Below are 25,153 nucleotides of genomic sequence, written 5' to 3' on the forward strand. Positions count from 1 at the left end.
AAGTAGATGGACGTCATGATGAAACACATACATCATGGTGGGGCCCACAGATCACCGACCACCAGCCCTCGGGGAGTAGCCAATCCGTTTTCCCCACCAACCAATCTCACTTCTCACTAATAGGCTGTCCCCACAACACTAAGCATCTACTAATTCCATATTTACATGACTGTTGCTCGAATGCATCCCCACGCACTACAATACGGTACGTCGGGGGCTTTAAGTCTTTCAATCTAGGTCATCTTCCATTGATCCAAACCGTTCATTGAAACGTACCTGAGGATCTTGGATAGTAGACATACGATAAATAAAAGTTTTCAATTAGATTATTTAACCCTTGATAATATGACCCTTTTGCCTTGAACATGAACGCTCACCATATCCTTTTTATCATCAACGGACTAAAATCTTAAATCTGAGATTAGCCATATCAAATAACGGTTTGTAGTAATTGAAAAAATAAGCCCAAATCAAAAGCTTGAGTCTCGACGCATCCTATTATAATACGTCGGAATGTATTCCATTTCAATTAAATAAATGGCGTAGCTATTTGCGCGAGGAAAGGTTGAGTTGTCATTCGCGGGAAACACGTTAACTTGTTGTATCGGTTCATGATCCGCATCAAGTGTGGGCCACCTTGATAATGTCCTAGTCCAGATCAAGATCCATAATAGACATTTATTTCGAATATATGCCGTTGGATAGCCGTCCATCTTTCTCATTAACGTGTGGCCCACATTAAAATCGAAACTGCCTGATTTTCAAAAAAGGCACATTCAAAGCCGACTCGAGACGATGAACTGACATGATCTGTCACACGTCTTCTACATCCCCACGTGTGCTATTATTCTCTCATCAATGTCTCTTTATTACTACTTCATCGTCTATTACGCGTACAAACCAAGCGAAATCCGTAACTAGACGCGTAAGATCTCTCACGCGCAAATCCGACGGCAGCTGCGCGCACGCAACGCGCTCCTCTCGCCTCATCTCCCACCACCCAATCTTGTCCGAATCACTGGCAACACGTGTTAGAAGGCCAGAGCATGGGCCCCACCACCAAGACGTCGTGCGCCCGGGGGCGGGCGTATTCCGGTTTTACTGACCTTTCAAGGACTTCCTGAGCTCTGAGAAGGAGAGAGAGAGAGAGAGAGGGATTACTGGACCATTTTGACCATTTCCCGCTCTTCGTCTGCCTCTGTTGACAGTGGTGTGCAGGGAGGAAGATCGAAGGACAATTTGGTAATTTCGCATTAAGGAGGAGGAAGGAGGAGACATGGGAGCTTGCGTTTCTAGGACGGGACGTTGTATAGGCGGCCGTACGGATTCTTTGAGGCAGACTCACGGCAAGCGAAAGAGAGGACTCAAGAGGCGTGTTTTCTCTAAGAAGGTTGCGCGATCGGCCGGCAAGGTGGGCCACGAAGGCTGTTCCGACGCTCCGGATCGCTCCCACAGCAATCTTGCTTTCCATGGTGGTAATTTCGTAATTTTGCTCTGTTTTCTTGTTACACTTCCAAATTTGGTAGTTTGGTGAATTTCTTTCAGTTGTTTGATTTTATAAGTAAGTTCAGATTTGATTTTTTTTTTTTTTTACTTTGCTGCGATTTTCGAAGATTAGAATTCTCAAATCCGTCTTGCTGCATTGTGAGTTAACGGTTAATCTTCACTGTCAAAGCTTGGGATTTTAATGGTAATTTAGTAAAGAAGCCTTTGAAGCGGAGGAGAAGGATGCGTTGGTGATAATTGGGTTAGGAGAATTGGATCTTGGTTGATCGATGATTGCATATGCTTGCTGTAGTCATCTGTAAATTTTGATGGTTGGGATCTATTGATTTGGGGAAGTTTGAATGTTGTGCGACTGCGCTGGTGGCCGCATTGTGCCAATGTGAAATGATCTCGCAACATGGAAGAGGCTCGTCAGGTGGGCCCCACCATTTATATGCCCTGGCCCAAAAATCAGGCTGGTCCGCTCATTTGTCAGGACATGCTCGCATGTTATTGTTACATGTATGGTCTGCATTCGATTGCCTGTATTTTAGGACAGGGTGTCTACATGGCGCGGCCCACCTGATGAGTGTATTGGATCTTGCACATGCCTCCTAGATACTCCTCTGACGTGGGCCATTTGAAGATTGCTTGGCTGGTTCTGATGCAATTTGCATGAGGGATTTTTCTGGTTGCATTCGATTGTCATCCTTGTCTAAGTATAGAAATGTACCGTTGAGTCCAAGTCATACGATCTTCTGTTCCTTGGACCTTTGCCAAATCAATAACGACGGCTGGTCAGATGTTCTGAAGAGGGATTGTTCTTGATATCATCACCCAATTTCGTAGGTTTCAAGGTCACGGCTGCTCCATAAAATCTTTCCGTGTTATCAAGCATTTTTGTCAGTACTTGTCTTCTACATCTTAAAGATTTTACTGGTAAAGAGTGACATTAGTAAAACAAAATTATCTGTCCTCAGGATGTGTTTGGGGTTTCTTAAATTCCTATTTCATAGAACAGGCTTTTGCCCACAATCCCATTGAGCTTGTTTCTTTTACTACAAAAGAATAAGCTCAGCGGAAACTTTGGGTCAGTTTCAATGAGAAAGACCATTCTGATCAGTGAATAATGCTCTTCCAGCATTTCCCAGATGCCCCACCTTTGCCAAAGTCATTTGTGAACAATGTACTTTTGGTGAAACGTGTGTCCCTGATGCAGCCTTCAAAACAGGAAGACTATTTTAAATGGGTGGGTGCTAGATGACTCACTGCTTCCAGAGTACATTAGCTTTTGAAATGATGGTTTCTAATCTATAAATGGAAGAATAAAGACATGGAACATTGGCGATTCTATTTTTGTAAGTATATTGGTTCCATTTTCTTTGTATATGTGGCATTTGTGCTTCATTAACATACATACAATGCTTTTATTGTCTAAAATTGAATGAGCTTGGTTATTGTTTGGAAAGGCGTGCTCTTCCAATTTAATCATTAACATCATTAATCTTACCTTACATTGGCATTGCATCTTATTTCATCATCTACACATTCAAATTGAAACTCTGATCTTTTAATGACTCATCTTGTTTTGGAAATTTTTCTTATTGAGAATATTGATTTTTTAAAACCTGAGTTCCTAATCTGGTTTTTGTTATAATATGGTATCGTTGGCAGGAAGTACTGACGAGGCTTGGTTTGATTCTGTTGCAAAATTTGACTCTGATTGTGATGAAGATTACGAAAGTGTTCAGGAAGGTAGATGGCATGTCATCGCCTTTGAATTTTTTAAGCTCAGTAGGCATGACGATGGCTTGAAATTTTAGGTTTCTGGGTGAGAAGATATCCCTCTTTTTAATACATTCCCAATTTCCGCAGATGTTTCATCTTTAAATGGCATTGATGGTGCATCCGTATCGAGTATTTCATCTATGAAAGACGCTAACCTTGAAGATGCTGATGGCAGTGTTCCATGCATCCCTTCCACTGTCCAGCATCAGAAATCTGGGGAGCCGTCGACGGGAAATTCAGCACGCGATTATGTCACTGAGTCTGCTAATGACACAAATGAAGTTGATCTTCAATCCAAATCTGACGGTGCTTTAAGCAACGCGAAGTCCCCTGTGTTCCGTGATGAAACCCCTAGTCTTTCTTTAGATGAAGGGGTTAATGAGGAAGCGGTAGTGCTGGGCCATTGTGGCCTTCTGCCAAATGCTTGCTTGCCTTGCCTTGTTCCTTCTCTCCCATCAATTGAGAAGAGGAAACCTTCCAGCCCTGGCCCACCAAGTGCGAAGAAAAAGGTAGCCTCGAAGCTTTCCTTCAAATGGAAGTCCATGGAAGAACATCCCAATCCTACATTATGTGAGTGTTGCCACTAGTTATTTTGAAGTTTGGTTTTTCCGTCACTTACTCTAGCATAACTGGACTTATTTTGTTGGTGTTATATGACAAACTTGAGTGTTATTCTCATGCAGAAACTACAGTGTATGCAGATCTGCATCCTTTCACCTTAACTGTTATTCCTTTTGCCTAAATATCAAAAAGTCCATTCCTACATACGTGCAGTTCATATTCTAGATGACGTGCATCTCAAAAAAATAATGACAAAAATGTAGATGATGTTGTTGCTTTTAGTTAATTGTTGCTAGAGAGAAAAAAAGCCTCTGGGAGAGAAAACTCTTAACTAGGGCTGGATGCCCAACCCCCCTTTTATTTTGTATTAAGTAATGTTCCGAAAGAGAAATAAGAGGAGAATAAAAGACGGTCCATGGTTCAAAGAGAGAAGGCCCATGGTCTAGAGAGAGGGCCCACGGTCCAGAAATATCTATGCTCCCCTTCAAGCTAAGACATAGATATTGATTATGCCCAAGTTGCCAAGAATACATCAACCAACTTCAACGGTAAGAGCTTTAGTGAAGATATCCACAAGTTGAGTAGTAGACAGAATAAATGGAGTAAAAATAATAGTAGTAGCAATATTCAATATTCTCAAGAATAAAGTGATAAAACCAGCTTCAATGCGTTTTGCTCGCTCACGAAAAACAGGATTAGAAGCTATATGAATTGTAGTTTGATTGTTACAATACATTGGTATAAGAGTCTTAATTGGAAATTCCAATTCAACAACAAAATTTTTTAACCACAAAATTTCACACCCGATATTCGCCTAACACGATGCTTAGTCTTAGCACTGGATCTTGTAACAATTGTCTGTTTGTTAGTCTTCCAGGTAATGAGATTGTCTCCAAAAAAAGTATTGTATTCTATTGTAGAGCGTCGATTATCTGGTCAACCTGCTTAATTTGTATTAGAATAACGTTCAATATTCATATAATTGTGATAGCTAAATAAGATGCCACATCTGGAGAAGACTTAATGTAGCGTAAAATGCAAGGAATGGCCTCAAGGTGACTGGATTAAGGAGCATGCATGAACTGGCTAACCAAATTCATTGCATTAGATAGATCTGAGTTAGTAATAGTCAAATATATCAACCAGCCAACCAAACAACGGTGCATGGTAGGATCATAAAAAGTTCTCCATCATTAGCTCGAATCTTCTTATTAACCTCGAATAGTTAATTAATAGATTTAACACCATGATTACCGGTTGAAGTTAATAAATTAAGGGCATATTTTCATTGAGACAAAACAATGCCCTTCTTAGAACAAGAGACCAAGAAATTATTTTAGTGGTTCCAAATCGTTGAGGTTAAAAACCTTGTTCAGATAAAAGTTTCAATTCAGAGATTGCATTAGCACTATCACTCGTAACAATGATGTCATCCACTTACACATTCATAATGATGATTCCCTATTCATGCCAGTTAATAAAAAGAGAATGATCATAGTGAATGTGAGTAAATCCAATATGAATTAGGGTCCACTAAACTTCTCAAACTAGGCTCAAGAAGCTTGCTTCAAACTGTATATAGCCTTCTTAAGATGACATACGTTTCTTTCCTCCCCATTTTCAGCAAAATCAGGAGGGCATGGGGTACCAAAAAGGGGATTATGCTTAATCCTAATTTTGTTGGATCCCCTACCCAAACAGACCCCAAGTATTGAGTGGATTGTTTGACTTAGAAAAACTAGCATTGGAACATTTCATTGAAATTCAATAGTTTTGATGTAGCCTAAACCAGCTACTATTATTTAGGGGCTTGGCAATGGAAGAAGTAATGGAATATGAAGAGAAGGTGAAAGAATGAAAAAAAAAAAAAGCTTCACTAAACGAGTTGACCTGATATACATATTTGGAAAGGTTACGGTGGAGCAAAGTTTGAGATGTGATAATTGTCAATTCAAGACTCTTTATCTCTAGAAACCAAACAGAGCAAAACTCTAGTTCCAGCCTTTTTGTCTTCCTACCTTGTTATCCATGAAAAGAAGAATTTTCTTTGTGGTGCCTCCAATGGTCACATGAAGGCCTCTCAGTTTTTTCTAGCAGAGTTTAGGACAATGACTAAAAAATCTATCGTACTGCATTATGAAACAAAAATTGAAAAGCTACACCCCTGCTACATGAAACAAAATCTTTGAAATGTTGCATTATGAAACAAACTGCTGCACTCGTGTAATACGAAACAAAAATAAAAAAGCTATATAAACCAGCTCTTATCTAACTCATATTGCATTGCCATGGGGAGCCTGTACACATTGGAGCACCCATGAGTATTGTTCCCGTACTGCTTAGGAACATGTATATGATGCGGTTGTGCAACTCTCTCTCTCATTTTCTTTGATAGATAACATCAATTTATTAAAAGAAGAAGAAGATACACCTATTCATTAAGATAATGAGATTGGGAATCAGTAAGGAGAGTGGTGGGAATGCCATCCTCAGTGAGTGAATCAGCAAGGGAACTATCAACCTGAGGCACCTGACCTAACTGAACCAATACAGATTCCAAGGTGTTAATAACACCATTTACAGGAGATGCCTGTTTCCATGGCTGAGGACATTTTCTGAAAACCCAAGCCCAAGTGATGGTGTTTTTGGAGTCTTCCTCAATTTATAAGGGAACCCAAAAAATGATCTTTGGAAAGAGATGCTCCAATTTTGATGGCCATAACCTCCATGAAACTTGTGCCTCCAACCCCAATAGAGGCCCTGAAAAGACTAACTAAATCTCTCCATTGTGATCATGGATAGCCCTGCCAATATTGGATGGACTGGGATTCCCTATAGAGTTTCCATTGACATTTAAATTCCACAACCACGCGCGTAGGGGGCTGGACCGATTGAGCCATGCTCGTAGGGGTGGAAGGCAAGTGCTGAATAACCATGTTCCAATTAAATTGGAGATGTGCAATCCACACCCCAAAAAATTCTTTGGTCAGGGTAGCCTAACTCATGAGAAGAAATTTAATACCCATGCTACACGATAGAGAGACTTTTTAATAATCATGGGTTACAGTTTTTTGGGTGATTAATTTATGTTTATTGGAATATTTACCAGTCATCCGGGTATGTCATTTGAGGCATTTACATGAAGTACCAACAGTTTATTTTTTTATCCCTTTTTGGCACTGGGAAGTGAGAAACAAAGTTTATAGTCCCTTGCAGTTATCCTTTGATTGATGGGCTGGTTTGGTCAAGTAAGAAGTCATTCTACTGAAAAACTCAGCAAAGAAAGAATTATATAGAGATTAAGGCTCTTTCTTTTTTCTTGTGAGGGACATGGATTTTTGAGCTTTGGTTGCATGTATATGTTGACTTCTTATACAAATGATTGTAGCGAATATGCACCAATACGTACATTGGATAGTTCATTCTATTTGGCAAATACATAATGCTTCTGAATGGGCATAATGTATCATCACACTTTATATATTGATGTCTTTGATGTTTCTATATTCTTTCTCATGGATCATGTTGATAGACAGTAGAACCTAACTGTTTAAATCATGATAATCTCTTGGGCTGATTCATACTTGAGAGCATAGATGTAGTTTGGCTTATCCTCTTCTTATGCCTGTTCCAGTTTCTATGAAGAGTTTTGTAGAAAGACCAATAGCAGGTTCCCAAGTTCCATTCTGCCCAATAGAGAAGAAAATGTCTGATTGCTGGTCACGTATTGAGCCCAGTACATTCAAGGTTCGGGGGAAGAATTATTTTAGGTATGAAGAATATCCAGTTTATCAGTTCTAAAACTACTGAGGTCATGGGAATGGTTGCACCATGCATTCACTGTTGAACTTGGATATGATGTATGTCTGGTCTTTTTGTACCTGACGCCAGTATGTGGTGCTAATTTAGGACCCCTTCTGATTTTGCATGGCAGGGATAAAAAGAAAGAATTTGCTCCAAACCATGCTGCATTTTATCCTTTTGGGGTCGATGTCTTCTTATGCCAGCGGAAAATCAATCACATTGCTCGGTTTGTGGATCTCCCCATTATGGATTCAACTGGAATTCCACCTATTCTTGTGGTGAATGTTCAGGTATTCCTATCATGCACTTCTGATGGCTTTCGCTCTTGATCCATATTAAATGTTAGTTTGGTTAACCTTATCAACTTGTATACATGCATTGAAAAGATACAATCATGGAAACTCGTCTTGCTTGGGTTTATATATATATATATATATATATATATATATATATATATGTGTGTGTAACAGCTTTTTTGTCATTTTTACTATTTTATGGCTAGATGATGCATGAACTGCCACATTCTACCTTTTTTTTTTTTTTTTTTTTTTTCGTGTTTCTATTTACAAACTTCCATTCAGTCTCCTTATAATTTGTAATAATTCCTACCTTGAAATTTTTAACACACACACTCCAACTTCCATTATAGTATATATAAATTACAGTAAGCAGCTTATTTTAGTGAAATACCATTGAACGGATATTTAACAAAACTCACTGGGGTGATGCCAGATGTGTTTATTATGTAGTTTAGGTGTTAGGGGTGGTCACTAGCACTGGAGGAGTAAGGGGTGGTCATGATGTGGAAGAGAGCTCACATGGAGGGACAGATGTTGGTGGTTTTTGTTAGAGGGATTGGATTAAATATGCCCCTTTATCAGGGTTTCATTCGTGGACATGTGGGACAGCTGAGATGATGTAAAGCTGACTTGAGTGCATCCTAGCAGGATATGGCTCTTTTCAACATTTTGAAGGAATTTACAATGCAAAACCTCTGAAGATGGTCTGGGGACACATCATCCAAAAAGAAATGGGATCTTTTAGGGCAGATCTAGGGGTGGTTGGGCAATAAAAGCTGAGCAGCATCCAGTTATTTTGAATATATGGTGTTATTGTTATTCTTTTATTTATGATAAAAGAGGAGGGCTGAATAGGTCCTGCTTTGTGATGGTATGGAATATGGGGGCAATAATGGTGTAGTTTAACACCCAGCCAGAACCCGAGCTGTTCTGATTGAGTACATATTGTATTATTTACTGAAAAAATGTCAATGCATGCTTGTAATGATTGGCTTCCAAGATCTGTGGCTAAGAGCTAACAAGAACTTCCCAACACTAGAAATATTGTCCTTTGGGTGGTTTGGAGTCATTGGACCAATAGAAGGTGATACGTCTTCTTACCTGCTGGTCCTTTTCCCAGCAGATTTGGTTGCTTCTTTTATGCTATTCTTTAATCTTTAAAAAAAGAAAGTCCATTTTGTTTCCAAATCCTTATTTCCTTGATTTTATTTCATACTAAGACACTACTATGGTTTCTGCAGGTTCCGTTATATCCTACCTCAATCTTTCAAAGTGAAACCGATGGCGAAGGGATGAGCTTTGTTTTGTATTTTAGGCTTTCAGAAAGTTACTCAAAAGAACTTCCACCAAGTTTCCAGGACAGCATCAAAGTAAGATATAGTCCCTATAACTTATCATTCTTAGGCTTCTGCTTTGTATTTTCTTTATCCAACCCAAAACAGTCTTATTCAGTATTTAGAAGCAATAGTTCTTAGATGCACCTTAGATCTGGTGAAAATATTTAAGTTCTCTTTATATAGGCAGTTCTTCAAGTACATCATTGTTGAAAGCTTAGTTCATTAAACATTTTAAACCTGATGTCTAATGTCTTGAATTATCTTAAACCATGAATGAAGATGAAGGGAAATGTTATGAAGCTTGCTATATTCCCTATAAATGAGTCCAAAGAATCTGTTCATTAAGCAGCTGAGTGATATGCAAAGAGTTCCTGCAGTGAAACTGTTCTCATTGCTTTGATTCTTTAAGTTGAAAGGGAATTATAAGGTCCTTGACCATGGAGTATGCACAGTACCCTTGAGTTTTCAATCTGTACAAGTTGGGTCCACGATCAGTGGTTGGGGGACCATGAGTTTTGTTGGGCCCGATCGTGGATGGGCCATGCCCCAAAATTCTCAATTGCAAGGTCTTAGCTATCCAATTTTTTCGCCTCATTGCAGTCGAATGTGGATGTTACTATATTTCTCTTGTTGATAGTTTATTTATAGGCCACAAATCGGTCAGGTTTATCCTATACAGGTGATATTTTCGGACATGGTCAATTCAGTGGGGGCCCAATAGACCGAGGGTCTAACTGAACCACAGGCCCCATTTTTATAAGACCAAAAGACCTGAGGAAGCTGTGTTTGCAAACCACAGTTTTTGGTGAAGCCTCTGGTATCCCAATTGCTAAAATAAGAAAAGAGTTTTCAAAGGAAAAGAAATTTCATCTTTTGTCAAAGCTCTCCTTCTGAAATTCTTTCAAAATCCTTTTTCAATTAATCTTGCTTTCATACCACCAAAAGCATAATAAAGAAAGGTGACTCAACAGAATGGGGGATCAAAGGGGTGTGAGAATATTATTCCTTTCACTGAGGATCATACGGTTCCTCTTTTAAGTAGATGCCTCTCATTCCTTGTTTGAAGAGTCATTCTGTTGAGCAAGTGATTGTATTGCTGTTTACTAACCACGTCAAGCGCTGTTGTTGGATACTGAGCTTTCCTTGGCAGGGCCCACCTGCTTCGGCCTTGTAGAAATAAAACACTTCTGGAATTCACCCAAACGGTCCCTAACCATTTTTAAATTCATTTTCATTAAAATCCAACAATTTTACTGTATATTCATAAATTTGTCTTCATGTTTGTGTGTGAACAGAGATTAATCAGTGATGAAGTGGAAAAGGTTAAAGCCTTTCCCATGGATACGATTGTACCCTTCCGTGAAAGGTTAAAGATACTAGGCCGTGTGGTAAATATAGAGGACCTTCACCTAAGTGCTGCTGAGAGAAAGCTCATGCATGCTTACAATGAAAAGCCTGTTCTTTCTCGCCCTCAGCATGAATTTCACTTGGTAAGTTCATTTTCAACCAACCATAGTTTTGAAGACTACTGTGACACTTTTTAATGCTTTATGCATTGGATGCATTCTCAGTTCAATCAAGTCAAAAGGGCATCGGCCTGGGAGACTTGGCACGAATGCTAGACATGTGAACTGGACTCATGCGTTCAGGCCCATGCTTGTTGACCCAAAAGTCTGGTCCACTCATCAAGTTGGCAACACTTGTATGCTGAATATGGACTGCAGAGTGCTGGCTAATTTTATTTTTTGTAGCCCTTTTCACTTGGACTAAGATTTCTAGGCCATTCTGATAGTTTGACTGTGGAATTCTGTTGTTACGATATTTCCGGAATATGAGTTTGACTTGTAATTGATCCTATTGATAGGATGGAGAATAGGTCTGTTATCTTGATAGTGTCTGTCGAGTGGGATGGCCTGATTTTGGATCAGGTCACATATATGGTGGGGCCTGCCAGATGAACGACCTGAATCTTAGATGTGTGTGCCACGTTGTCATGTGTGGGATGGATCCAGATGTATGAGGGTCCATTAGCAGGGCTCATGAAAATTTCATTTGTAGATAATTCCCTCCTATTATGATGTATCCTTCTCATGGTTCACTACATTTCTATCCAGGGAAAGAACTACCTCGAGATTGATTTGGATATGCATAGATTCAGCTACATCTCAAGAAAAGGGTTCGAAGCATTTCAAGACAGATTGAAGCTCTGCGAATTGGACATTGGCTTGACTATTCAGGTAAGCTTGTTTTTATCTAAATCTTCCTTTCATCCATTTATTTTCCATAGATAGTTCCGACACATTTTCTCGGTGAAACAGGGAAACAAACCAGAAGAGTTGCCAGAGCAGGTCTTATGTTGCGTCCGTTTAAATCGGATTGACCATACCAACTACCCACAACTAGCAACCACCTGTGCATGAATCTAAGAGAATAAGCCCCAAAGAAGGGTTGATGTATTGTAGTATTCAATCAATAAGTGCGAATCAAGCATTTCTACATAGCAAGTAGCATACACGTCTATCGTCCCCTTATTGTATGTGGCCCGGTGGATATTTCTTGGTTTTTTGAGATGATTATAATGCTAGGTCATCTCCTGGTCATGGATACAAGGCATTCAGAGGCCGGAGAACAATTCACATTCATGACATTTTGGTGATGGGTGGTTACTGATGAGAAGGCTTTAGTTGTATGCTGCTGATGGAGAACCAAATGATCTGTTGGCACCGGGGACATGGGCAACTTGAGTGGGCCGTGCTGTGCCCAACACACACGCGCGAATGAAGGATTCTTTTTATTTCTTAACATAGGGATCTTCTGATGTAGTGATTTTTCTTTTCTTTTCTTATAGAGTGAAGGGATTTATTTAATTACTTAATGTATGAAAATAATGTTCAAAAGGAGCTGCTCTTCTTTTCCCTCCAACTGCTGCTGCTGCTGCTCATTTCCCATGAGTCGAACGCATGCTACCCGCATCTTCCATTCATCACCATGTTAAGTCTTATCACAACTAATTGGGGTCAGCTACATGAATCCTGTCTGCCATTCTGATTCATTAAGGATCATATCCTCAGTTAAACGATGGGTCAGAGAGATGTCCGAGTGGTTGATAGCTCTGGATTCAAAAACCGGTATAGTTCTTAACAAGAGAGTTTGAACCCTTCTCCTTTTGATTGTTGAATAGATTTGTTTCTTTATTGGTTTGTCCTCACCCAGTGTCATAAAGGGGAATGACCTCACACAAGTTTGTGAATAAGAGATTATTTGATAATGAGCAAGGACAATCCTTCTTTCTATGCTAATAATTCTCGTTTTCCATCTCATGAAAAGCCTTTTTTGCTCCACTTAGCACTATCCCTTTGTAGGGGATGGTTCAATCATTCTTGAGTGAAATTGAGAATATCTTGATGGGGGTAGAGAATGGGGAATCCCTTATCTAGGCATGGGCCCCATAGCCAGAGCAGATAAAGTATAAGTGGCATGGCAAAGAAAATATGCTTTCTCATGTTCGCATGCAGTAATAGTGGCCTTTTAAGGCATCGTTTTTTTTTACCTTATTGTTACCTCTACTCATGTCCTTTTGGGTGTTCTCTTTGCACGTTTGGTGTCGTTCTTTTGTCTCAGCTTCACATGGCCAAACCATCTAAGCTTACTTTCCCTCTTCTTGCTGCCTGTGGGTGCTGCTTGTAAATTTGTATTTGGTTGTTTCTATTTCTATCCTTCCTCATCCTGCCCACCCATTCACCTAATCTTATGAACATTTTGTCTCATGTCCCATGAAGCATGGCTGTTCTTAATAGCTATCATGTAAACTCTAGGGACACATCTCTGCCTCATCCCCCAGCTCTGAATCTATGCCATAGTTTTGGGTACGGGTCCATCCATCATAGGAAGTAAAGATCAACGGTCTGGATTCCCATATTATTGATGGCAGTTGTCAGAAATGAAAACATGTGTACACTGTGCAAAGGCTTGGATTTTATATAATACAAATCCCTTGAAGCTATGGAGATTAATTCATTGTCAAACACCCATGCGAACTGTGGCCCTAATGCCATATACGTATTTGATCAGGATTGACTATATCCTAGATTATCAGACCAGAGGATTGACTATGTCCTAGATTATCAGACCACTGATACGTCAAGGCAAGAGTGGCCCAGTCACCAACATCCAACCATTGATTGGTATCTGATCAACTGCCCCTGTGACCCACCATCATTGTGTTTAGTACGAGTATTTCTGGTTTTAAGACAAATGAGTCCCATGTGACTCGCGATCCTGTTCAACAATGTGAGTCAAGTTGAAAGTATGGGCTACATGGCTGAGTCACCCCTACTCGATGAGTCTTAAAATCTTTCACAAGAATGTGATCTGGGCAGGCTGTGAATATCAGTGTGTCCATGGCCCTGAATAGCTAATGTCATGCATGTGGGCCCGGGTGTATGTACCGGTCCCAAAGATAATACCATAAAATGGCTTTTTAAAAAGAAGAAGAAAAAATAAAAATAAAAATTTGAGAAGAACAATAAAATGGCATATATGATAATGGATCTCTTTATAGTACGCAAAAGTTACGTCCACAGTGATCTAAAGCTAAAGAAAAAACACCGTCCATTTTCAGGACATGGATTGGCTGCGACCTGGACGCCGTTTAGCTGGGGACTGTAAGAACTCTGTTTAGTGGGCCTTACTGATCAACGGTCTCGATTGTCATTCAGTTGGACTGGATGATTCCAGCCAGCTAGCTGGTGTTAAAGCTCTGTGGCCCCACCATATTGTATGTTTTTATCCATGCCGTCCATCCATTTTGTGGACACATTTTAAGGCATGAGCCCAACAATGAGGCAGATCCAAATCTCAAGTGGACCACACCATAGTAAAAAGTGGGATAGCGACATCCACTGTTGAAACCTTTCTAGGGCACACCATGAAGTTTATTTGCCATCCAACCTGTTTACAAGGTCACACAGACCTCGATGAAAGGAAAACACAAAGTTGATCAGCTTGATCCAAAACTTGCGGGCCCCCAAGGAAGTTTTCAACGGTAAGTGTCAACACTTGAGCTTTCGATCTGCCTTATTTTTGGGTGGCAAAATGGATGGACTGCGTGGATAAAATATATAAATCATGGTCGAACCCACAGAGCTTTGACACTATAGCTAGCTGGCTGGTGTTTGGGTTGCGACCTGAGGATGGAAGCCAGGTGGGGCCCGCTGTGATGTTTGTGAGAAATCCACCTACTCTTATGTTAGGACCTGAGTCGAGGCAGATGCAAAACACAAGCGGGCCACACCACCGGAAAAAGTGAGGAGGGAAATGGCTACAGCTGAAACATCTCCCAGGTTTATATCGTTATTCCCTCTGGATGAGCTGAAAACACAAAAATATTGGGAACGGATTGGCTACTCCCTCTGACATCAGCCAATGGCTGGTGGGCGGTGCTCTGTGGGAGCCACCATGATGTATGTGTTTCATCCATTCCGTCCATCTATTTTTATAGATAATTTTACGAGACCAAAAATTAGATATATCCAAATCTCCAGTGAACCACATTACAGGAAATAGTGTTGAATGAGCTTCGACCATTAAAAAAATTTTGGTGGCCATAAAAGTTTTGGATCAAGCTGATTTTTGTTTTTTCCCTTCATCTGATCCTGTATGACCAAATCAACAGATTGGATGTCCAATAAACAGTACAGTAGGCCTTAGAAGGATTTTAATGGTGGATATCCAATCACTATTGTTTTCATGTGGTGTGGACCACCTGAGATTTATATCCCTCTAATTTTTGGGATAAAACTCTAAAATGATCTTTAAAAATGGATGAATAGAATGGATGAAACACATACATCATGGTAGGGCCCACAGAGCACCGACCACCAGCCACGGGGCTGGTGGCGGGGGAGTAGCCAATCCGTTTCCAAAAATATTAGCCTGATCTAAAAATTCTGTGGCCCCACGAATGCTTCAATGGTGGATGTTCAATCCTTACCAGTTCCTGTCGTGTGGCCCACTTGAGTTTTGGATTCACCTTATTTTTGGGCTATGTCATAACATGAGCTGGAAAAATGGATGGATGGGGTGGATTTCTTACAAACATCACGGTGGGCCCAGAACCCCGTCCCCATTTGCAGGCCACAGTGGGGCCCTCGGTTTGAAATGTTCAAATCACTGTTTGATGGATACTTGGAGATGAGGTTTGCATGCTACCGATTTGAGGATCAACCGCGAGCTACCAAACTCTCACCTATGGCTATGAGGGGACATTAGAGAGAGAATCCCCACGAATTGTTATAGGATATGATGGGACTACAGCCATTGGATCTTGGGTCATGTTCAATGATTCAAACCATGATCCAAACCGTTGATAAGATGAGATCCACAAAAGATTTTGGCTACATAGAAAAATCATTCACATTGAAAGATCATCAATGGCCCAGGAAACAATCGCTAATAGAGGGTTCCTATTTGAAAGAAAAGATTTAAAATGATCAGAAGTTGAAATATCACAATGTGAGAGTTTTTTTAATTTTTTATTTAGTTGTCCACCATCCAAGGTAAGCCTTATCATATAAACGGTTTGGATCATAGAAATATCACCACAAATCCAACGGCTGTAGCCCAGACCTATCGTAGAGAAGGATGTGGGGACGTGAGAAAACCAGGTCCATTCATGCACGTAACCAACCGCTCAAAACGCCCCGCCAAACCCAACAAAAAGTACTAAAATAACCCCGCCAGCCCAAAAAACCGTTTAGTTAGTTAAAACAGGAGCCAGAAGAAATTGAGAGAGAGAGAGAGAGAGAGAGAGAGAGAGAGAGAGAGAGAATGACAACACAGTTGCAGAGATCTTCCGTTTCATTCAGGAGGCAGGGATCTTCTGGTCTCATATGGGAGAATGAGCTCCCAAATGGGCCAGCCGCTGCTGCCGCTCGCCAAAAACAGAAGAAAAACCATGGCCCGGAGATGATCATTCCCAACCCAGAAACCGCTCCGCCTTCTCACACCCCTACGCAGAAATGCGGCTTCTCCTCTGTCTTCATGAGATGCTTGTGCTCTTCCCCAACTAAAACCCATTAGTTTCTTCATCTCTTGTATATATAGATAATCTCAACGCCTTTCTTCTGTTTTTTTTTTCTTCTTTTGTCTATGAATGATTTTTCTTTTTCTTTTTGGTAATCCTACTTTCACACCCATCTGCAAACACATGTGAGAACGCGTACCATGTGCGTGAATTCAAGCAGTCCTTCAGGTGGGCCGCACTGGTTAAATGCCTAGCCCAAAAATTCAACCAGCCTATTATTCATCGTGTGGGTGAGACATCCATTGAAAATATATGAATGGTTAAAGAAATTTCCAGCATGCTTATGGCTCACCTGATCAGTGGATTGGCTTGTTTTCCGGGCTAGGGCTTCTACGTGCGGTCCATCCGTTGAACGACATTGACCTAACACATGTGGCACAGGTTGGCACATGTGCCTGCAGGCAAGTGCAGAGTTACTAAAATGAGACACTTCATGTTGGCAATCTGTACATGTTGGCACATTATATTTAACAAATTGAGATGGTTGAACCTTTGTGTAGTCCAATTATCCTACTGCTAATTTCAAACAGTGTTGATTTTGTGATTTTGATTGGGCAATGTTTCTTAATATTCAAGATGGAGAAGCATCAGGATCCAATTTGATGGCCAAGATCAAGGAATCATGGACGCCTAAAATATATGGATTTCATCCATCAACTCTGGCTTGTGCTTGGATTAGCTAGTGGATTTGATTTAGTATGATTGTAATTAAAGCGGATGAAAGGCCCACTTGCAATCAATCTTAATCTATCATCATTAAGATTATGTTGACGGCCATTTTTGGATGAGAGAATTCTGTGGTAAAAGAAATCAATTCTACAATCATTACACCTTGTTAGAAATGTCTTGCAATTCCTTTACCGTGAATAAGTGTTTGGTTTTAGTAAAACTAACAATGATCCAATCACGATGATTGCATAGCCCACGCGTAAATGGCTTTGGCAGTGGTCCATACATCAAGATAGCTAGGATTATGTCTTTAATTAAAATTCTTTTTTACTCCATGTTGATCAACATTGTCTTGATTGATTTTCCTTCCATGTATATATGTATATATTGACTTTCATTAATATATTTCCTTCTATATACTTTGTACATCTTTATATAAATTCTATTTAGAATAAAGCAAATATAAAGAAAAATCATCTTGAGAAATTCTCCAAAATTCCTTGTGTTTATTATTACCACATTTTTATGTCTTTCCCATTTGTTAGAAAGAAAACAAAAGAAATTCCTCTAATATGAGGTTTCTTTTTAAGCAAGAGAAAAGGAGAGGAAAATTGATTTCCTTTTCTTGGTTTCTCCCATAAAACCAAGTCATTTTTCAGAAAAAAAAAAAAAACTTTTAAATATAGATTTTCACAATTATAAGAGATATAGCTTTTGTTATTTAACCATTAACCTTTTTACATTTTCATAGAAAATAAAAGTCCACACCAAAGGACAAAATTACAGTTTGGTTTAGAGGAAACCAAAACGTAGTATGAAAAACCAAGTGTTATCGTAAGAGAAAGGCCAAACGCGTAGAAAAGAATCCATGTTAACCCATTTGTTTCATCACACCTGATTTCATGGAAATGTAAAAGGAGAGAGAGAAAAAAAAAGCAAGCGCCATCACCCTTTTTCAATGGAAAGTATGGAAATGGAAGTCAATTTCTACATATATTTTTCACAAAAAGGGGAATTTGTCACATGGGAGGAAACTAATTCATTTGAACGGTTGAAAACAAGATTCCACCAATCAAAACAATCTCTTAAAATGTGGATTCCCAAGGGAAAAGGAAAATAGAAAGTGCCTTATTGCATGCATATCAGGCACAAAAAGCAATGGTACTAGTCATACACAAAAACACATGTCATCTTCTCAACTGATTTTGCACTCTCTCTCTCTCTCTACATAGTCTGCTTATGTCATTGCTCCCCCAAGCTAAAAGGGATGAGCTTGCCTCACATAAGGTAGGCGTGTGACCATATAAATTTAAAAAAATGATTATAATAATCTCCGAGTTTAACCAAATAATCCACCCTACTTAAACCTGACTCAATGCTCTTGGGCTCCCAGCATATGAGGTGTGAAGGGAGGAGAGAGAGAGAGAGAGAGAGGCATTGCAATTTCATATTCCTCCCAAAACCGTTTTCTGGAAAGATGACATTAATCATGCCATTATTGTTAATTGGGATTGAATCCCATGCTTTTCTTGCCTCCCCCAATTTTTAAAAACCTTTAAACCTGATTCTCCCTCTTCCTCTCAAACTACTTAGAATGAGGTGTGGAGTTGCATCACTGCTGTCGATCCGACCGCTGATCTGCTTGATTGACTGAAGGCCTTTTCATCTCTATCTGTTTCTTTATTTTTGGTTCTTGTTTTTACGGTTTCCCATTGCTTCGAATGTGGGGATTTTGAGATGGGACGGCCGCCGTGTTGCGATAAGTTGAATGTGAAGAGGGGTCTTTGGACTGCACAGGAAGATGCAAAGCTACTTGTTTACATGTCTACCCATGGAACTGGTAACTGGACATCTGTACCCAAGAAAGCAGGTTAGGATCTCTCTCTCTCTCTCTCTCTCTCTCTCTCTCTCTCTCTCTCTCTCTCTCTCTATCTCTCTCTCTCTCCCAGATGGAAATTTTTGATGGGGAAGATGATCCAATTGGATTTATGTGATGTACATACGGTTTTGGATTTATGGTTGAGAATTGTAGGACTAAAGAGATGTGGGAAGAGCTGTAGATTGAGGTGGACTAATTACTTGAGGCCTGATCTGAAGCATGAGAGCTTTACACCAGAGGAAGAACAGCTGATTGTCAACCTTCATGCTGCCATTGGAAGCAGGTTGGAATTCTTCCCTTAGGGTTTATTAATTCATTTCTTTTTTATGCATTGCATGAAGATATATTTCCAAATGCAATTTTCAATTGATTTAGTTTTGGAAAATGACTTTTAAGAGCCTTGTTTTTGTTTGTGTGTGTGTGTGTGTATTTATTTATTTATTTATTTTCTTTTTTGTTTCTGCAGTTTGTTTCATGAGTCTAAGGATTCTGTGATTATCTACCGAAAGATATCCATAGTATCTTCCGCTGTTTGTTTGTAGAAGTGGAGCTCAATGGTTAAGTGATCTAGACGGTTCATCTGATGGGCCCTGACCCCCAAACGGCATTAATAGGATAATTATAACCTTTTGATGGGTCGATGTGGAAACGTTCCATGCTTAACTGAGAAAGGGCCTGTGATCGGATGTGTACGATATTCCAGCGCGGGAAACTTTAGAGGCATGATCCATCCATGGTGGGCCCATCAGATCACCATTCTGGATCACTAGACCAGTGCACCCAGTTGTACTAATTAAAAGCCCAGGATATTATTATATCCTCTGGCAAATGATCGTATATATAATTATCTGAAATACCAAAAATAAAAATGTCTGGATATTTAAATATTTAAAAAATTAAAAATTAAAAAAAAATAAAATACTAGGGATATCACGGGCTGGGCCTGGGGTTATCTTTGGCTTGGATTTTGAAATCTTTGATCTGAGCCCATTTCAAAAATTTTGGTTTTCTAGGCCAAGGTCTGGCCATTGAGCTAAGTGGAGATGGGGGTAGATTCTGTTAGTTTTGCACCATTTAAAAAATGGTAGTGACTCATTCTCTTAGCATGTTCACTGATGTACAGATACCATCCAAATTGTGGGCCCCATTGTCCATTGAGCATATGAATAAAACTACACTGATCAAGAAATCCTAACCATCCCTATTAGTGGATTTCAAATGTTAGTTATAAGTAAATTTGCGAGTGGTCCGGATAATGGAAAATCAGATCGTTAGCATCATATTCTCTATGCAATTTATTGGTTATGCTTCATCCACAGTTGGGTTGGCCATTTGGGCGGTCTGGATTGCAACTGAGTCATGTATACGTTTGAAGAGTCAATGCCCTTTCTAAATGGTACAAAACTAACAAAGCCCATGGAGATGATGGCATGGAGTCAGGGGCCGTACCCTTTTAAAATGGTACGAAACTAACAAAGCCCATGGAGATGATGATGGCATGGAGTCATGGGCCGTGCCAAAGGGAATCATAACGGATTTAACGTCCCATGACGTGGAATCGAAAACTGCTTTAACAGCCTGTTTTCTGTTACCAGTGCATGCAGAATGCTCTCTCTCTCTCTCTCTCTCAATGTGCATGTTGAGTAACATTGGGATTGATAAAATACCTCTATCAGAATATGATAGAACATAAACAACTGTAGATGGAATTGGATCAGGACCGTCCATCAAGTGTCCTATGCCTTAGAGGGCCCGGGGTTCAGAAACTGCTCTTTTTCGGCTTTTATTGCCCATCTGAAGGCCTCTAAGTCTCTAACCATTGGCCATCTCTAAGACAAGCGTTTACGCTCCTCCAGCTCCAAGTTATACGAACGGTTCAAAGGAGATCAAAGTTTCATGGCCCCTAAATGATGTATTTATTATATGCACACCGTTTTATCCATTTGTAGAGATCATTTTAGAGCATGAGCCCAAAAATGAATCATATCCGAAGCTCAACTGGACCACACCACAAATAAAAGCGGGGATAATGATTTTCTCCGTTAAAACATTCATAGGGCCAACCATAATGTTTATTTACCGTCCAATCTGTTCATAAGGTCACAAAGACGTGGATGAAGAGGAAAAAAATATCATATCGATCCAAAACTTCTGTGACTCCAAAAGGGTTTCAATGGTAGACGTTAAATCTCCCACTGCTTTTTGCAGTGTGGTTCACTTGATCTTTAGATCTGTCTTATTTTTAGGCTCAAGCCTTATGAAGATCTCTCCAAATGGATAGACAGCTTGGATATAACATATACATCATGATGGGACCCACATAACTTGCTGACGTCAACCCACCAGCCAATCCACTTCCCTATTATCAGGTCCATTACTTTTACGGTCCCAATCACATGGACAATCAACGGGTGGCCCGATCATATCATGTCACTGATTTCTTATAAGCTTATGTAGGTGGTCGATAATAGCGGCTCAGTTGCCCGGTCGAACCGACAACGACGTCAAGAACTACTGGAACACCAAGCTACGGAAGAAGCTCTGCGAAATGGGAATCGATCACGTCACCCACAAGCCCATCTCTCAGATCCTTGCGGACTACGGAAAGATCGGCCTCCCTAAAGGCTGCACTGGCAGCAGCAACAACAAATATACTCATGCTGGATACCAGAACTCAAACGCTGCTCGGATCAGCTGCCTCAATCGAGACCTGAGGAGTGCTTTCATGTCTAAATCGGGCCCATCTCAAGCCACACAAAATGGAATCTCGAATTTCACAATGACAACTGAGCCGACCCAAGATGGGTTTTCGAGCAATAAACCTACGTGGGACCTTCTAGTCCAGCTTCAAGCCATCCAACGATTCGCAGAAGCCTCGAGTCGCGCTGGCCAGCAAACCATCCAAGCTCATTTCTTCAATGAAAGCTCTTCTTCTTCTACGAACTTCACCAATCATCAAGGCCACATCCAACCACCCTTTCAATCCCAACCATTCCAATCCCAAAACACCTCATCATCGTCGTCGTCGTCTTCTTCTTCCTTCAGTTGGAGTGATTTCCTCGCCGAAGACGTGTTCCTTCCTCCCAGTCAAGAAGAAGACTTCAACGCGCTTTCGTCGACGGAATCTTCCTCTCATGATGTATTCTCCCCAAATCCGCAATTTGAATATGTGGGCCCGGAGAATGAGAAGTGCAATGTAGTCAAGCAGATCAAGGATGGAGTATTGGAGAATGGTTATGGTAAAACAGGAGATGAAGTAGGCCACATGTTGGGAGCTCCTTCAGATGATTCATTTGTAGAGGCGATCTTGGATCGCGACAGAGAAATGTTGTGGGAGTTTCCGGATCTTCTCGACTATCCATAGACAAATACATGGCAATCCATGAATATAATTTCTATTTGGTTTATATATTATGGGATTATAGACAAATATGATTATATAAATGATGAGTAGGTTTAAGAGGAAATATGAAAAAGAAAAGAAAAGAAAAAAAGTGATGGGTGAGCTTAGATTCTTAGAGTATTATCTGTACTGATTCTTACATTAAAACTTGTATTTTCATAGCATTTTCATGTATGTGTTTGTGTGTGAGAGAGAGGGAGGGAGGTCCCAAGTCCAACCATTTGGACTATAACAGAGAGAGAGAGAGAGAGAGAGAGAGAGAGAGAGAGAGAGGCCAGTTTGATTGATCACTGTGGGTTCAGGTGGCCAACTTACTATCGATGGGATCATTTGATAGGTGGGGTCCACCTAGGATTGCGCATGACCCTAATATCAATCCAATCCGATGATCAGAACCATCCGATTAAGGACCCACAAAATGGATGTCTTTGATTACACCATGATGGTTATTCTGCGGCAGTTGCAATCCAGTGGACCCCTCTTACCCAACGGCTGTTGGTGATCACGGATCACGAGGCCCACGTCAATTTGACAGGGATAAGGTTAGTAGTGGTACTGGATCCCTGATCATGAGGAGCTTTGCCCACTGCCCCATACGACACACATGTGCCCGCATGGCATATTGGTGTGAGATCCAATCCATTCATCAGAGGAATATCACCATGCAACTGCTCCTGCTCAAGAATCAGATCATTCCACTCGTCATGTGCGCCACATTTCACAAAAAATATGTACGACTGAAAAAACTTGGCCAAAGTTACGTACCGTCTTAACTGTTTCTAACATAATGCCCCACTTTGTACCGGTTGAATGTAAGAGAACATCTACCTGGTGGGACCTACCTGATGGACGGCTTGGATATTGTGCCTGTCGACCACCCACCAGCCTTGCACCGCCTATGGGCTTAGCAAAACCTCCGCAAACGATTTGCCCGACGGTCCGTTGCAAACGCCGCAGCTGGAATTTCCTGTAATGCTGATTACAGGAATTACGTAATCCCAAGTTCTATGGGCCCACTGTTATGTTTGTGTTATTATCCCATCCGTCCATCGGTTGAGCCAGCTCATGTTTGGACTGAACGGTCACCTTTGAGACCTTACTGGTGCCACATAATGGATCAGTTTATCCTGGTGGGAATAAAATGGGTTGGATGGATGTAAACATCACAGGGGGCCCAAGGAAAGTTTCAACATTGGCATTTCCAGCCCCAGTTTTTCCTGTGGTGTGGTCCACTTAATAAGGTAAAATTACAGATGGATCGAATAGATGTCACACAGACATTGCAATGGCCCCACAAAGCTTGTGGTTACAAGTCGGGGCAGCTCATTGGTGGGTCCGTTACAGTTCGACTACCCAACAGCTGCCATCCACATTCGCTTTTAAATTATTTAGAGTAATCCACTTAAATTTTCCACTGTTATATAACCGCCTGGTATGTCGTGAGTATTACATACAGTTTTAGAACCGTATTTTCTAAAAGGCCAAAATACTCTTCATTAAAAAACTAAACTTTATGGTATGAAGCTAGGTGGGGATCGTGAGAAATCCACCCTGTCCATATGTTTTGCCAGCTCATTTTATGGCATAACCCCAAAATTGAGGCAGATCAAAAGCTCAAGTGGACCATACGACAAAACAGTGGAGGTTGTATGCCCACCATTGAAACATCTGTGGAGCTACAAAAGCTTTGAATCATGCTAATATTTTTGTTATTTCGACTCATCCCAGTGGGAATGACCTTACGAAGGGTTGGGCCGTTGTTTTATGAATGGTTTGGAATACATATAAACATTATGGTGGATACGTACACGTTTCCATATCATTACACAGGTCCGCCCTAGTGGTCCCAAGCAGATGTGGGGCCCACGTGGTATAAGCATCATATCAAACCCGTCCATTGGATACGTCCAATCAGGTTAAACCCAGCTCCTGCTGATGGGCCACAGCACAGTAAACAAGTTGAGGGTGGACGCCTACCCTTATACTCACTGCAGCCCACCTGAGTTGCGGGTCTGCATGGCTTGGATTCTGCAAACAACATTGTGGGTCCCCAAGCAAATCAAGGGTGGGCATCCCCTTTCGACTTGTCCCGTGCGTCCCGTGCTGTGGCCCACCTAAGTCGGTCTCTCACCTCCCCAATCTATTGAAAAAGAAGGAAAAAGAAAATCACTTTGATTGAATGACTTTAATGGCTGAACTATATTCATTGGCTAGGGAAACAGAAGACCTTTACTACACGGTCCAACCACAAGTCTAAATCGTACATTAAGTGGGTCACAACTTTGATAGTCCAACCCTCTTAAACAAATAATAATAATAATAAAGAAAAATCTTTTGTCAGTGATCCTAGCCATCCAATGAATGGTTAAGGACATGGATGACTCACATTGACTATAGCAGATATGGTGCAACCAGGCGTCTCTGAAAACAGCAATTTGGTGGGATGATCCTAACCATTCAAATCAATGGCTTCAGAAATGGTTAATCAATATCGGTCATTCTAGATTGTCTTTTCATTGATCAAGATCAGCTACAAAGTGAGTCCCACCTCTGAAAGGACTACTGGGATCGGGTGACCAATGTGAGTTTTAACCAAGGGCCATTTTTTTTTATAGTTCGGCAGGCCCGAAAAAGTCATATATACACGTCAGCCACGTATCCAAATGGAGAGGGAGAGCCTAGAGGACAGGACTCGAAATCTTGAAATTGAAGGGTCATTTGGCAGCTTGGAATTGGATTTTTTTACTTCGGCCAAATACTTCAGATTTTCATTCTGTTAGAAATGTTTGGCAACCTGCATTTTCAATTTGTGGAATCTAGAAACTGTTTGATAACCTGGATTAC

The 25,153-nt window shown here is 40.6% G+C and overlaps 2 protein-coding genes across 4 annotated transcripts; both read left to right on the plus strand.

Moving 5' to 3' along the window:
- Positions 1 to 891: 891 nt before the first annotated feature.
- On the plus strand, positions 892 to 12,196 carry LOC131222681 (uncharacterized). Of its 3 annotated transcripts, none has more exons than XM_058217842.1 (9): positions 893 to 1,475; positions 3,160 to 3,240; positions 3,361 to 3,843; positions 7,469 to 7,604; positions 7,769 to 7,928; positions 9,179 to 9,307; positions 10,570 to 10,764; positions 11,389 to 11,511; positions 11,593 to 12,196. In XM_058217842.1, exons 1-9 carry the CDS (start codon positions 1,277 to 1,279, stop codon positions 11,692 to 11,694), a joined length of 1,608 nt encoding a protein of 535 aa, XP_058073825.1. In that variant the 5' UTR covers positions 893 to 1,276; the 3' UTR covers positions 11,695 to 12,196. The 3 variants fall into 3 exon arrangements, with proteins under 3 accessions (XP_058073827.1, XP_058073825.1, XP_058073826.1); XM_058217843.1 differs by having other exon boundaries at positions 893 to 1,472; XM_058217844.1 differs by lacking the exon at positions 10,570 to 10,764 and having other exon boundaries at positions 892 to 1,475.
- Positions 12,197 to 18,667: 6,471 nt separating this feature from the next.
- LOC131223989 (transcription factor MYB35) lies at positions 18,668 to 22,270 on the plus strand. Its single transcript, XM_058219579.1, has 3 exons — positions 18,668 to 18,897; positions 19,060 to 19,189; positions 21,364 to 22,270. The coding sequence occupies exons 1-3, from the start codon at positions 18,765 to 18,767 to the stop codon at positions 22,268 to 22,270; spliced, it is 1,170 nt and encodes a 389-aa protein (XP_058075562.1). The 5' UTR covers positions 18,668 to 18,764.
- The last annotated feature ends 2,883 nt before the right edge of the window (positions 22,271 to 25,153 follow it).

This window comes from Magnolia sinica, chromosome 13 (assembly GCF_029962835.1).
Source record: "Magnolia sinica isolate HGM2019 chromosome 13, MsV1, whole genome shotgun sequence".
In the NCBI taxonomy this organism is placed as follows: domain Eukaryota; kingdom Viridiplantae; phylum Streptophyta; class Magnoliopsida; order Magnoliales; family Magnoliaceae; genus Magnolia; species Magnolia sinica.

Coding starts and splice junctions, on each gene's coding strand:
- LOC131223989 (XM_058219579.1), top strand. CDS start 18,765: ATGGGACGGCCGCCGTGTTGCGATAAGTTGAATGTGAAGAGGGGTCTT. Junction 18,898..19,059: donor ATCTGTACCCAAGAAAGCAG/GTTAGGATCTCT, acceptor TGAGAATTGTAG/GACTAAAGAGATGTGGGAAG. Junction 19,190..21,363: donor CATGCTGCCATTGGAAGCAG/GTTGGAATTCTT, acceptor AAGCTTATGTAG/GTGGTCGATAATAGCGGCTC.
- LOC131222681 (XM_058217842.1), top strand. CDS start 1,277: ATGGGAGCTTGCGTTTCTAGGACGGGACGTTGTATAGGCGGCCGTACG. Junction 1,476..3,159: donor CAATCTTGCTTTCCATGGTG/GTAATTTCGTAA, acceptor TATCGTTGGCAG/GAAGTACTGACGAGGCTTGG. Junction 3,844..7,468: donor ACATCCCAATCCTACATTAT/GTGAGTGTTGCC, acceptor TGCCTGTTCCAG/TTTCTATGAAGAGTTTTGTA.